We start from the raw sequence: 14,258 nt of genomic DNA, 5'->3' as shown, positions 1-14,258 counted from the left end.
CAGGAAAGGACAACTTTGCCGGGACATCATGATGTTTTGTGGTAACACTTTTCTGGACATTTTCAACACAGGGAGGACTGTAACCATATTTCATATTTGATAGCAAAGGGAATTTTTGCCCATCTGGAAGTTGTGCTAATTGTCTGTAAAGATTTGGACAGATGGGAGCTGCAGCTATACTAGTTGGTGAAGGGGAGTGGATAATTCGTGTTCAATGAAGAGATTAGACAGTTAATCTATAAATACTGGGGGGAAAAACTCACATTTTGAAACGGCTACCTGTTCTGCTCATTTATAGTGTAAGATTATAACATTATACATTATACAAATACAATGAAACAGGTATGAATAGCTAGAAAATGCACTTATTGAAAACCAGAGTGTTCGCTTCAAAGACGTATAACTCCATGCATTTTCTTGATTGCTGATGAAATCCACAAAGACTAAAGCCAAATGATTACAAAACAAAGATTTGCCCCAAAGCAAAATATGTTTTGAGCATTTCTAAGGTATTAGCAAGTGCCTCATTCATCATTTATACAGCATTACTCCTCCTAAGTATGCTGCTTATAAATACAGATGTTATTATGATTATTACTGTCAGTGAACTAGTAGCTGTACATAGTTATACCATATATAGCAGTGATATCTGTACATGGTGCAACAATAGCAGATATCTGGATTTATAAATGACATACTGAGGAGTACTGAATTACTAATGCTTTGCGTTTTCTTGCTGTTGTTCCCATTCATCTTTATTTAAACTCTCTGCATGTATTCGTGCGTGATAGTATTTGCCACTCTCTTTGTGTGTGCGTTTCTCTTGAAGCATTGAGCCACCCACACTCCACCTTTTCCTGCTGCATATCCATTACACCTCCCTCACCAAGCCACGACCTTTGTCTCCTTCAGCACTCACACCTCTCAGCCAATCGGCTGGCCCCGTCTGGCACCCTCCAGCCGTGGCCCTTGACCTCGATCAGAGGTCAACACCATGACTGGGATTTTATTAACCCCCCCGCATTGTTCCACAAGGAGGTCTGCCACTCACAGCTAGGGATGAAAAACTGGAAGATTCATTGCTTTTCAAAGTCAGATGTTGCCAAGATGGTTTGGAAGGCTTTAAAAGAAAGAAAAAGAATACTCTTTGATGTCGAATTAAATAAAAAATAAATCTCTTTAACCGAAACACTGATGTCATAAAATTGTGAATGAAATAAAACATTGTGCAGTTCTGACCAACTGTTATTTATCTTACTAACTAGAGGCTAACATGAATGTCTCCTTCCTCTTTTGACCAGACACACACACACACACACACACACACACACACACACACACACACACACACACACACACACACACACACACACACACACTTGTTAATCCCTTGTTTAAAGATCACGGTATTCTGAGAATTATTTAAACTGTGCAGAGGTGAAAAAGTGACTCATGTCAGAGGAGAAATCAGAGACGTCAATATTTGCTCTATTTCAGGGAATGTATATGCGAGTGCTGTGCAAGAAGCAACAGTCGTGTCATTATGCATGCTCTGACCTCGCTGAACTACACCCATTCTGCTTTGACTCAATGTGATTCCTCAGTGTGTGTGATGCTACTCTCTCATTTAGTCTCCAGAATAACATTCCAGGGATGAAGGATTCGAATAAAGACTTGTGTTTATCAAAGGAACACCCAAAATCTTTGCGCTATTCTGGGCACAAGTGATGTTTTTCAGTCTTTTGGAGTAGAAATTAAAGCGTCACATTTTGGCGCCGGTTTAGGCTTATAAGCTACTTTACAGGTACCTGAATCGACTATGTTGTTGTCATCTGAGGAAAGGAAATACCTGAGAGTTTGCCTCAGTTAGAAGCATAGTTGGAGTTGCACAGAGGCATGCAGAAGGGTTGAGCAGAAGGGTTTCATTGCACATAGCAATGAGAGCAAAAATAGTTATATATTGCAAACTTATATAGTGGATTCCCTAACACCACCTTCAGATTGCTAATTATTCTGTTCTATATTCTTTACCTGGCAGCAGACCAGCAGAATTCATATTGTGCTCATGTTACAGGTATTGAAGGAAAGCCTTTGGATGTTTTAAGTTGGTGGTTAGGGTCATGCTGCTACTTTTCCTATGCTTAAACTCTTAAATTTTATGCTGTTCACGTTTCAATCGGACAATTTATGAAGCCTAACACGACGTATGTATATTTTTGGAGAACAAAACATTGTTGAACATTTTGAACAATGCTGAGTTAGTTTTAGGATGTACTCACACAGCGTGTTTAATCCCCCAAATCCAGTTTGTTTGACCGTTGTGGGCTTGAAAAAGCGAGCTAAGGAACAGTTCAGTTGATCTTGTTGGACTTAATGCCCAAGCACAGAACATGAAAGGCCGCTTCAGCACAGCCCAACTGAAAATCAGTGTATCAGTAACTGATAAATCTACAAGGCAAGCAAGATTTGCCAAATAGTACGCCGCAAAGCAAACAGAATCACGAACTCCCATTGTGCTGCGCAAAGCGATTCGATTTTGATTCAACAAAAATCATCACATTGTGAAGAAATTCATGTGAGAGTGAGGATGGGAGGGACGATGCTCATATGCTCAGATTTGACAGAGTGTAGTTGTTGTGGGGGGGCAGGCTCTGCAAGCAAATGGGCACAGTCTTATAGTTTTATGATGATGTGAGTTCAGACTTTGATACTGTTTTAATGCCACAGCTGCTTCCTGTTTAAAAGGCAGGGGGTTGTCTGATTGGGGTTTTCTCTCTATTATTGATTACTTCTCTGTATTAAAGCACCTTGAGGAGACTTTTATAATGATCTTGCTCTGTATAAATAACATTGAATTGAATTTGCATAGAGGTTGGAGTTAGGATGTACATCCCAAGCAGCTCAGAAGCTATAACCGTACGTTATCCACAAGATGCAGTGACTCTACGATGCTCTGATCACTGCTTTATAGCAATCTAGAACACATCGCCTTATCTGAGTAACTAAAGGAAAAAAAAAACATTGAGAAGGCCAAAACAGGAGTAAATTCAGTCACTGCTCTTTGGTGTGTGAGTGTTTATCATTACTGTTGTGCTGTTTCAGTGTTAATTCAGTTAATTAACTCGAGGCATTGCTTTCCCCGTGGGCTTTTTGTACAACCCAGTTGATTTTAATTCTATCCTGTCATGATTAGAACTCTTGGCATGTGTAGTAGAGTTAGTAGCAATAGTAATAGCCCTTGTTACTGTGCCACTGTTGAATACAGTATGTGTGAACAAGCACACCAAAAGGATTTCTTGAGCTGCGTGCTGTATTAAGTCAGTTTGACAGAATCTGGGGTTTCACACCATATGCCAACCCAGCTGCTGCTCCCAGTAGTACAGTTCTCCCCTGCAAAAAGTGGCTTTGGGTGTGTTTGTGGTCCTCCCTGTGTGGTTAAAAGATCCCCACCGTTTACACTGTGCAGCCTACTTGTGGTAAACATCTACAAAAGAGTTTCAGCTCCCTGGTCAAAGGGAATAAGATGGAGTAGAGAGGGGTTCTATAAAAAGAGCTGTTAGCTTTGTTTGGCTGGTGCTGTCTGTCACCGCCAGTGGTTTTGTTAGTTTTTTTGTTTTTTTTGGTGGGGTGGGGGGTGTAAAAACAGGCACATGCACACTGAGTGGCGAGCTGTGTATGTGTGTGGGAGCAAAACCACGTGCATGGGTGTATTGCACATCCGCATCTACAGGAAGTTGGTTTTGCAGGCCTTTGTTATCTGAAAGGTGCCATCAGTGACTGAGTATTGTTTATTCTTTTGCTGCATTGTAGCCTGGCCAGATGTGAATGCGAACACCTTCAGGCAACTGCACGTCAGTTAAGGCTGAAAGTGGCGTCCACACACCTGCAGTTTTGGATTTCACTTACAAGACTGTTTCAAGTGATGGTTTCACTCACTAGACCTCAACATCAGGCCCCACCGTGCACAAAGTTTCACATCCCAATTACTACAACACTCCCAAGAATACATGAGATGTTTATAAGCTACAGGGTGTAAGTTTGACTTCAGCTGTGATGCAGTGTGTATGCTGCTGTCTACAGTGTGTTGCATAAATAATGCAGTTCACAGGACACTGTGTATCCACCAGCCCAAGTGTTGAATTACGTATTGTAAAGAAAAGAACATGGCAACCCGACAGAAGCTTCTGCATTATGGTGTGTGTTTGCATTGCTACACAGTGATGCTATAATCTTAAAAAAAAAAAAGAGGAACTGTTATATCTTGTATGTAGTTTATTTATTAATTTCCCCTATGACGCATGCTACTTTTGAAAAGAGAAGTGTGACAAAGGATGTCGATGAATGCTTTTGCTTCACGAGTGAAATAGTTCTGAAAGTATTTCTGCAGTAGTCGTTTGGTCCCTTTGCAATCCATGTCATCTACGCTTAATTACAAACCACCTACATTTAATTGAAGTCATCTCAGAAGACAATATTTCCAGTTTGCGTTTGTTGATGTGTCTCTTTTTACCAGTCTGTCTACTCTCAAATCATATGTGTGTAATTCATGATAAGAGATTTTGTACTTGTTTAAATACAGGACACTATGGTCCATAAAGAGAATTTTATTTACATTCTTTTCTTGTGGTTTACTACGTTACATTATGTTATAATGATTTACAAATTCTGTTGAATCGGCGGGGCTTGTACCGTGTATGTTGCACCCAACTGGAAAGACTTATTCCACTCCCCTTTAAACTTGAAATCGAATATATTTGTAAATAAAAAATAGGTTGATTTTTAAATGCAGAGTCATTCTCCTGTAATAATAATAATTAAACATTTTTCATATGCATTGTTTACTCTTCACTTTTCATCAGGGTAACGACACAAAGCATAACGAACAGAATAATGACGGCCCTTATGGCTGCAGAGACACACGCCATTAGCTCCAATATTTACATTACAACAGAAAAAAGCGGTTCTAAAGCGTGTTGTTCTCCGTATGTGTGCACGCGCTATTAAACTAATTGGTTTTATCACAACAAAACCTCATGCTGCTTTCTGAGAGTTCTCAGCATGACTCGATGATGTACTGACAGCTGAGCTGCGTGCTCTCGGCATTGTTGTCTGCCTAAATACTAGCCCTGTTTGAAAGCCTGGAGGAAAGAGCAGTGAGGGGCAAATGCTCTGCTAAATTTCCTTGTTGTGTAGCTTCAGTTATTGATGTGATATAAACAGTGTGTTGACACATTACTACTAAAGCATCAACTGAAGGCCCAGTTTCTGCTGTCAAGTGTCTTTGTCTTGGTAGATTGATCATGTGTGCAGTAGTTAGTCAGATTGGCTACAAAGTCCCTGGCATACAACCCTGAACCTGTTATTTTATTTTATTTTTTTGCAGAGGGACAGTTTCTCAGTATACGGCGAGTACTGCAGTAACCATGAAAAGGCGTTGAGGCTTCTCATGGAGCTGAACAAGATCCCCGACATAAGGACCTTCCTACTGGTAAGACACCAGTGCTCCTCTCCTCTGACTTGTCCTGTCCTTGCACGCTCCTCGAGTCATCAAATCTGCCTTGCTTCTAAAATTTAATTGCCTTCCTTCCCTTTCTCGTTATGACTCTAACTTCTTTCCTCATAATTATTTAATAATGAAAAAATAAAATCTTCCAAAAAAAAGTTTCCAGTATTGTATGCCTCATGAGTTTCATGCATCCTTTTTTGGTCCCATAATACATCCTATTTTCTTGCTGGTATATTTCCCTGCCTTCTTCCGTTGCCCTACATTTCTTTCCTCCCAAGAGCCTCATCTTGCTTATTTCTTCATCATCCGCCCCTTTTTTTTCTCCTTCATTCATATCACCTGCACTTCCATGTTAACACTTGAATAAAGGGCAGAAACCGAAATGAGGTCAAATGTTTCCTCCTGTGCGGACAGGATGCGACCAGCATCAAGGTCACTTTAATGCATTGTTGGTCTCGTAGTGTTTCCACTGCCAGCTGTTTCCGTGTTTTGACACTCAAACCTTTGGGCCCTGGACAATCAACTTTAGAATGGGGAAAAGGGGGGAAGGCCTTTGAGCTGGGGTCCAGCCACTGAAATCATGTGCAGATCCTGGGCCAGCCAGCTGTGGAGAGTTGGCAGCCTTTCTGGGATTGGCCAAGAGATCTGAAGCCCCACGTTTGTCACTGCCTGATGGTTTGCTTCCATGGTTTTATTCTGAGCCACAGGAGTGGGAAAAAGTAGGATCACTGTTGCTGTGCTGCGCTGCACCCCCCACATCCTCCTCCTGGCCGTGTCATGCTACAATTGATTAGTTGGGTCTAGCGCCACAATAACGAATCCAAAATAAAATCACTGCACAACATCTGCTTTTGTATTAAAGTGGTTGTCAGACCTGCTTTGTCATCTCAAATTGTCGGATGAGCTCACATGTTTGGTGTAGCAACAATCAGCAAAACAGAAACGACACGGAGTCACTGAGATTTGAACGTGCGTGAGGTACCGGCGTAGAAAATATGGGAAGCTTTTAAAATTATATTTAGAAGAGACTCAAGTTTTGCATCTACATTTGTCAGTTTGTTATTTTGTTAACTGCTACAAATCATTTTCATGGTAATTTAAAGGCAGTATAATATGTATTGCCATTAGCTTTTTCCCCCAGCTACGTTTAATCCCATTGGATTTTTTTTTCTGGATTACACAGTTTCCATCCAAATTTAATCACACAACTGAGAGAGCTTCTGAAATTGTACCCAGAAACTGCAAGTGCTAATTGCATTGGAAGACTACAGAGAAAAGTGAAGTGAAAGCAAGAAGGAGGTCAGAATGAAGAGAAGAGGGAATTCTGGCTTTTAAGCTGGCAGATTACAAATAAGCAAAAGATAAGAGGGAATGAAAGCATGAGAAAGTCTGTATAGGAGCGGCGGTGTGGGCGAGAAGTGGCGAGGGGCAAGTGTTTAACACATTAGGAATTTGTGGAATTCCAAAGTTGCACATTTTCCCATCAAAAATGCTACTGGAAAAAGCCTAACCCTCCGCACCGACTCCTCCTGCTAGAAGGGTATTACGAGGAGATTATTTAGCTCTAAACTGATCTCTTACATTTCTACCCACTGATAAACACTAGTGGTTTATCGGCATGGCTGCTTTTGATCTCTCTTCCCATCCTGACAGGATGCACTCTAGCAAAAAAATATCAAGCATAGAGAAACCATGACTGTAACTGTAACTGCTTTTTTTTCCCTTTTACTCTTAAAGAAAACACCTATATTCAGCTGCTTAGGGGGTCTTTTTTTCAAAGCCCAAATATTCTGTGGAATGAGGTGACGTTACGGAGGTTTCAAAGTGATCCTTGGTGAAAAGAGGGGATGTTTTTGAGGGTGTTTCCACTAGTGAAGCAGAAGAAATGTAGCAACATTTCAACCTTGCTTTCCTCTGAGTGAAGCAAAACCAGACGGATGTTTAACTTTGCACAAAACCACCTCCCAAAAAAACAAAACATAAGTTTAAAATAGAAAAAATGAAGAGAAGCATGTTTTGTTTTTGCTTTACACCAAGATTTTTCAACCTGATGTTTAGACACATAATCATTTATACAACAATGTGCATTAACATGTATTGTTTTTTTGGTGGGGGAGGTTATTAATAATCTTTATTTTCCTTTCTTCTTAAGCACTGTATGTTGCTTGGAGGGAAGAAAAGCACAGATATTCCCCTGGAGGGCTACCTCCTCACTCCCATTCAGAGGATTTGCAAGTACCCCCTGCTGCTGAAGGTACTGTGCACCTGCTACAATAAGAAACTTGACCCTGACATCAAATAATAATAATCAGAAACAGGTCTGTGATGAGACCAGCGTCTCTTATTTTTAAAACCTCCATCTTCCTCGTCTTAGGAGCTGCTAAAGAGGACTCCCAAGAAGCATGCAGATTATCCGGCGGTGGAGGAGGCTCTGCAGGCCATGAAGGCCGTCTGCTCCAACATCAATGAGACTAAAAGGCAGATGGAGAAACTGGAGGCCCTGGAACAGCTGCAGTCCCACATCGAAGGATGGGAGGTAAGGAGAAAGACATGTTCATCGACATGTTTGAGAAAGACCTCAACCTCTGCTATCCTCATCTATCTTAACAGTTAAACTCCGCTGTAGCCAAATCACTGCTTTAAGCACAGGGGCCACAGACAGGGCTTGAGAGCCGTGTGAAGGGTCCAGTGAATTTTTCACGCCTCCCTCACCCACCACAACAGAGGCCTTGTCTTAGCGGGCACCACTGGGACAATCCACCCACACAGGGTGCCGAGGGGGATGCCAGAGGGCTTGCTGCCCAATCAGAAGAGACCTAAGCAGCAGGGCTTCAGTCTCACATGTACTGGGATGGTGATGTGGTAGGACCTTTTGGAGGAGAGAAAAGACAAAACTGAGGGATGGAACCAGAGAAGGGGCCCCACTGGGACATCCCACTATCTGCTTGCCAAAACCTGCCATTCCCTCTGAAAGAAGTTGCAGTTTGACTCTGATATGATAGCTGTGCCTCTGGAAAAATAGAAAGAAAAACAACAAATGGTTTTTCAGCTTATCAGTTATGTTTTTCACTGTTAAGCTTTAACCATTCTAATGTCCCACGTCCTTTATAGACCTCAGGAAGTGGTGCTGATGTAGTTAGCCAATCAGGATGGCAGAAGATGCTGAGAAATTATTCAGTGAGTTTCGTGAACTCTCAAATGTACAGAAGTAGTTTGCATTAAGGTTTAAAATATTTTAAACGATACAACTTTCAGTTTTGTGCCGTTGGTTAAATGAGTCAGTCTGCTATTGAAACGTGCAAGAAACATTTTCACTATTTTTTTACATCATCGATGTAGGATAATGGATAATTTAAATGATTTCTAGTTTAATTCCTAAATATAATAATTGTCCCCTGTGTTAGATTGTTCTGATTTAAATTTTTTCTTTTCCTCTAAACACAAAAAGGAGTCATGGAAAGGCACTTTACTCTGACCTTGCCCCCTGTAGAGCCTTCAACCTAACAGCATTAGTCTCGCTCTTCTTTCCTCTCTCCAGCCACTCTCAAAGGCTAATCACCTCCAGCCCTAATGGTAGAGGCCGCTGGTTGTAGCAACGCATTACTGCTTGGATTCACTACGCACGTGCACGCATGTGTACCCTTTGCATACTGAGTCATGCATCATGTGGCCGTAAACACAGGTCCAGCCTTTCTCTGCACCTATTCCCAGCAAACCCCAGACTGGTGCAGTTTAACTTGAGCGTGAAACATGATCTCCTCCCCCAAGCCCAGTCACAAGAAAAGCTCAAAAAAATCATTTTTCTCTCTATGAACTTTGGAGATATACACATCTATTACAGATATGTAATCATGAGAATCGATTATGAATGCTTAAGAGTTGGTGTGGCCCACTGTGGGGGTTTCCACAAGTCTCTGGTAGACTGGAGTTAGAAACTTCAAAGATGACACTAAAGCCCAGATCTGTTGGCTGACGTGACAGAGGGTGATGGGTATCCTGCAGGCTAAAGGGAGTAAGGTGTCCACACATGGGTGTGTTTAGTTCCAGATGATTTGGAGTGGAACGATCTGTTGAACAATGAGTAATGAGTTGTCTTTTAGAGTTATTATTATATTTCTTGGTAGCCTTGTTTTGACAGCTTTAGCGAGCTGTGTGTGACCTCAGGCCTTCTCTATAGAACGTTATCCAGGCTAAGTTCGATCAATTAATGTTTCACATTTGGTCATTCGTGTCTTGTGCAGGAAGTGTAATCTAAAATCTTGTGTTTAACACACAGATTGTCGGTTCAGTGCATAACGTTTGTGTCACTGTTTTAAGAGAAACAGTCGTTTCAGTCTTAATGCGCTGTGGTCCATTTGATAGCTGACGAGAAACGGCTTTTTATGTAAGAGCTGATCACACCCTGTGAAAGTGGTTGGCGGTAGAGTAACACATTACATCTTATTGTTTAAGTGCATTGTAATGGGCTGGGCTTCTAAAAACGGTTTTTAAACCTCGCTCGGCATGATTGCCGTACACAGATTTGTGCCAGATTCCCTGCACAAATTCCCTTCTATCCATATATTATCTACCTATATCTATATAGGTGTGTTTTTATATGTAGGGATGTATTTTTAGCTGTTTGTGTGCAAACATTTGCATCCTGAAAGGAGAATAAATGATTAAAATATGTTTTGTTTCCTCCCCCCCCCCATCACAAGTTCAGTGACTAACCAGCGTGAGGCTAATTGTCCCAGCTTGGATCAGCACACAGTTCATATTTTTATATTTTTGAACTGGAGAAATGTAAAAATGAAGATGAGCGGAGGGGGGTGGAGCAGCTGTGTTCAGTCTTCCCTATCATTGAGGAAGGAATGAAAACAAACTGGTCAGAGTGTGAAAGTTGAATTTTATATTGTTTCAATGAGGTTGTGAACTCTTTAAGTTTTGATGCAGGCAGAGGTGTTTTCTTTGCAGCTGTCAGTTCTGCTGTACTGGGAGTACTAAAAGTTTCCATGCTCTCCTCTAATAAAATAAACAGCCACTGAAGCACATGACCAATCTTCCCTTTTAATCTTGTGTTTCTTCTTCTTCTTCTTCTTCTTCTTCTTCAGGGAACCAACTTGACAGATATCTGCACAGAGCTCCTGCTTCATGGAAATCTTCTGAAAATTTCAGCAGGCAACATCCAAGAACGTGTCTTCTTCCTGTTCGATAACCTTTTGGTTTACTGCAAAAGGAAATCCAGGTAAGGGAGGCCTTCAAAACCGTGGGCCAAGAGCAGTGAGAACAAGAAATCATTCAGACCTTTTTTATTTTTATTAGCAGACCAGCGTAAGGAAGCCAGACGTGGAAAATTAGAGCAAATGCCCACATTCTTGCTAATGTAGACGCATCTTTAACATGCAAGCAAAACAAAAACACCTACGTGTGTCTGCTGGCTCCAATACCTGCAACTTTATGAATATGAATGTCCTCCAGACACACGGCACTGGCATCAGCAGATGTTTTCCCTGATGACTGTAACCACGGTGTTTGTCCCTTTTCCCAGGGTTTCTGGAAAGAAGTCCACCAAGAGGACCAAGTCTATCAACGGGCCTCTCTATGTGTTCAGGGGCCGAATTAACACAGAGGTGATGGAGGTGGAAAATGTGGAGGATGGAACAGGTTTGTGTTTGCCCAGCAGCGTCACCTTGCGAGACCGTCTATATGCTGTCAATCATTTAAGTCTTCCAGAGTATTTATTGAACCATTTCTCACGAGGTTCTTGTTATTTATGAGGCAACTCAGTCTCTCTATCTGTTCCCTTTTTCTTTTCTTTTGTTGTAAATAATCAAGCCAGTGTAGAAAATTTCAACGGTAGAGGTGCTATTTGCATACACTGCTCGCTTTTGATTTCAGGTCTTTGTTCATAAAGCCGTGCCTTTTAAAAACTTCAGGTCTTTGTTCATAAAGCCGTGCCTTTTAAAAACTGTCGATTGGAAATGAATCAGGTACTTTGTTGACAGTTAGGGTGGAGTATCATATGTGTGTGCCTAGTTTCAAACAGGATGTAGCTCACAAACTCATATACCACCTTTTTGATGTCAACAACGCAGGAATAGGTTTAGGTGTCGATAAAAATCTCAAGTGCAAAAACACAATCCTGAGCTAGGTGATAAAATTATTGTGCTCTCATTCAGGGTGAGATATCATACCATCGCGCGACTCATCTGCAGTCTTGGAGTGATACGGTCACCCCTGTGCTTTGCTCTTGTGGTTTAGTTGCGAGGCACCATGCTGGGTTGGTACTCGCTGTCCCCTGATGAAGAAACGCTCGGTCCTTCCGCTCACGTTTCCTCTTTTTTTTTTTCCGTCTCTCTCTTCTATGCTGGCAATTTATTTTGCAAGCTCACATGACCTTTTTCTGCATGTTAGCTGTCACATTTAGATAGCTGAGAGGGAAACCACAAAGAAAAACAGGCCTTATTCGTAGAACTTAGGGCTACCTCATTGGAAATGCATACATGTGTGAAGTCTCAGAACACAGATTATCTGATTATCTAATGCTGACAGCTTTGATGGAGTGGAATTAACCAGCATCAAGTGACCTGAAACCTTTCGCCACACAGTTATATAAAGGTGACTTAAATTTGATTCATTTAGGTAATTTGTTGTAAAATTAGGGCAAAAGTCTTCACATTTGCAAAAATTAAGAGATAAAAGAACCGCTTCACTTGCAATCTGTAGCTGTCCCAATAGGTCTACTGCATATACCGGTACTTAAATCATTTTTCCTAGAATCCCTCTTTTCCGTCTGAGTGGCTGAAAAGGGTCTCGGCACAGTATGGGAGTGTGTTTCAACACCCGAACTCCCATGGAACAGCAGGCTCTGCTCCCTGTGATCTGTAGTATCTGATCTATTTTTATGACCTTTGAGCACGAAGCTAATGCACTCCATTACCAGCGGCCATTCATTATTCAGTAGCTGTTCACCTGCAGCTAAATGGATGATAAAATTAGAAAGGGGTACGAGGAGCGATTTTTGTCGAGTCGGTGAAAAAACGGTCCTTTCACTACTCTTAGTGTGCATTCTGTGTCATCTTAATTGGCTTGTAAATCATCCCGTGAGGTTGTAAATCCTCTGTAAAGATAGCTTTAATGCTAACTTTACACATGTGACTTGATTGCAGTAACTACTTTCTTTACTTACCTTTGAGGTTCCTGTTACAGGTAAACATTTGAATTGTTTTTGAGCCTTAAAGAAAACTGCGAGGTCACCTTAGCCTAACAGTCTTCCATCTTTTTGCTTCCCAGCGGACTATCACAGCAACAACTACACAGTGACCAATGGCTGGAAGATCCACAACACAGCAAAAAATAAGTGGTTTGTCTGCATGGCCAAAAACGCCGAGGACAAGCAGAAGTGGCTGGATGCCATCTTGAGGGAACGGGAGCAAAGAGAGAGTAAGTGGCATTTTTCTAAAAGGACATTTCTACTGTGTAGTTTGTGGGGCAGATGGCGACAAACCAGAATCCTTTTATTTTGTAATCGTGCTTTTGCAAGAAAGTCTGCGTATGAGAGCGACTCTGTTTTCCCTTTGTTGGCGTGTTTCACTGTGTTTGTATGTATTGCCTTCTGCTCTCAGTCACAAGCTGAAAGTCTTGCTTTTCTTGATCTGCAAGATTCCGTTTTTCTTTTACTCGTTATCTTTCATGCCGCATTCTTTACTTTCATTCCAAGAATAGATGTAAATCGGAAATACACAGGTGGAGTTAATGTTACTTAATACATTCCAGTATGCAGGATCAAAGATTCAGCTTGTCCAGTACCATGACTGTTTTTAGTGGAATGCAGTTATCACTTTTGTTAGACACGTGTTTTTTCTGAATGCTCTAGGAATCGTTTGTCAGTTCAATAGCATGCCCGATACTTTGAAGTCTCTGTGTGGGAGCTTGTTTTGGCTTTTGCTTTTCCTGATTTTTAGCTGTAACCATCCTGTTTGGCAGCTTCTGCTGCTGGCTGGTAAGCTGCCCTACATGTCGGCGTCACTCTATATACCCAAACTATCAAAGCACCTCAGCTGGCACCCACTAATGACTGTGGATGTGCTTCTGACCTGGATACGATGTTCACATCCCGCAGCCATGTCCCACCTTGAATGAGCTGCCTGCCTTTGTTTGTAAAACAGAGGCTTAGGTGACATGACATTTGGGAGGTTACCTGGTTGACCCTTGTGGTAGAAGCTGCGAGAGGAAGAAAGAGAAATTAGTGACAGTGGCACATTTGGCAAATCAGAGCATTTACTGTCAACAAAAACATCTTCATTGACAAAGAGGATAAAAAAGGCATCCTGGTCAAATGCTTAAAATAGAAAAGCTTTCACTTTTCAAAGAAAGTGAAACAGTTCTGTGAAACAAGTGTGTTTTAATGAATCTGCATCTATTTTTACTGTGGTAAAACTTTTGATATGCATTTTTGGCAACCCTTGAAGTGTCACGAGGAAGTGATCGTGGCACATATTTGCATTAATGTGCAGAGAGTCAAATGCACTTAGTGTTCATTCATTAATAGAAAATAGAAACCCCAGCACCACTTCCACTCATTTTGTAATTAGCAATGACAAGCGATCATCTTGTTTCCTTTCAACTTCTGACTCTTTTGCCTCCAAATGTGTCCCCACCTGTTCAGCTCCAGCCATCTGTCTCTGTTATGTTCGCCGAATTAGACGGTGTAAAAGGCTTTGACTGGTTTTGCTGGGACACAAAACGGGCCACCTGATAATGTTGATGG

The 14,258-nt window shown here is 41.5% G+C and overlaps 1 protein-coding gene across 2 annotated transcripts in view; it reads left to right on the top strand.

The window, feature by feature from the left end:
• The window catches only part of prex1 (phosphatidylinositol-3,4,5-trisphosphate-dependent Rac exchange factor 1), a 79,227-nt gene that overhangs the window by 19,222 nt on the left and 45,747 nt on the right, over nucleotides 1-14,258 (top strand). For both annotated transcript variants that reach the window (XM_085443242.1, XM_085443241.1), the window contains exons 4-9: nucleotides 5,384-5,488; nucleotides 7,659-7,760; nucleotides 7,881-8,042; nucleotides 10,600-10,733; nucleotides 11,037-11,152; nucleotides 12,782-12,931. In XM_085443242.1, coding sequence (XP_085299368.1) covers nucleotides 5,384-5,488; nucleotides 7,659-7,760; nucleotides 7,881-8,042; nucleotides 10,600-10,733; nucleotides 11,037-11,152; nucleotides 12,782-12,931 — 769 coding nt within the window. The remainder of the gene's footprint in view (nucleotides 1-5,383; nucleotides 5,489-7,658; nucleotides 7,761-7,880; nucleotides 8,043-10,599; nucleotides 10,734-11,036; nucleotides 11,153-12,781; nucleotides 12,932-14,258) is intronic.

This window comes from Copadichromis virginalis, linkage group LG20, assembly GCF_057382275.1.
Source record: "Copadichromis virginalis isolate Kocher_CV1m ecotype Utaka linkage group LG20, C_Virginalis_male_GT1.1, whole genome shotgun sequence".
Lineage (NCBI taxonomy): Eukaryota > Metazoa > Chordata > Actinopteri > Cichliformes > Cichlidae > Copadichromis > Copadichromis virginalis.
Note: the sequence above shows the minus strand (reverse complement) of the source record. Positions and strands in the feature narration are given on the sequence as shown.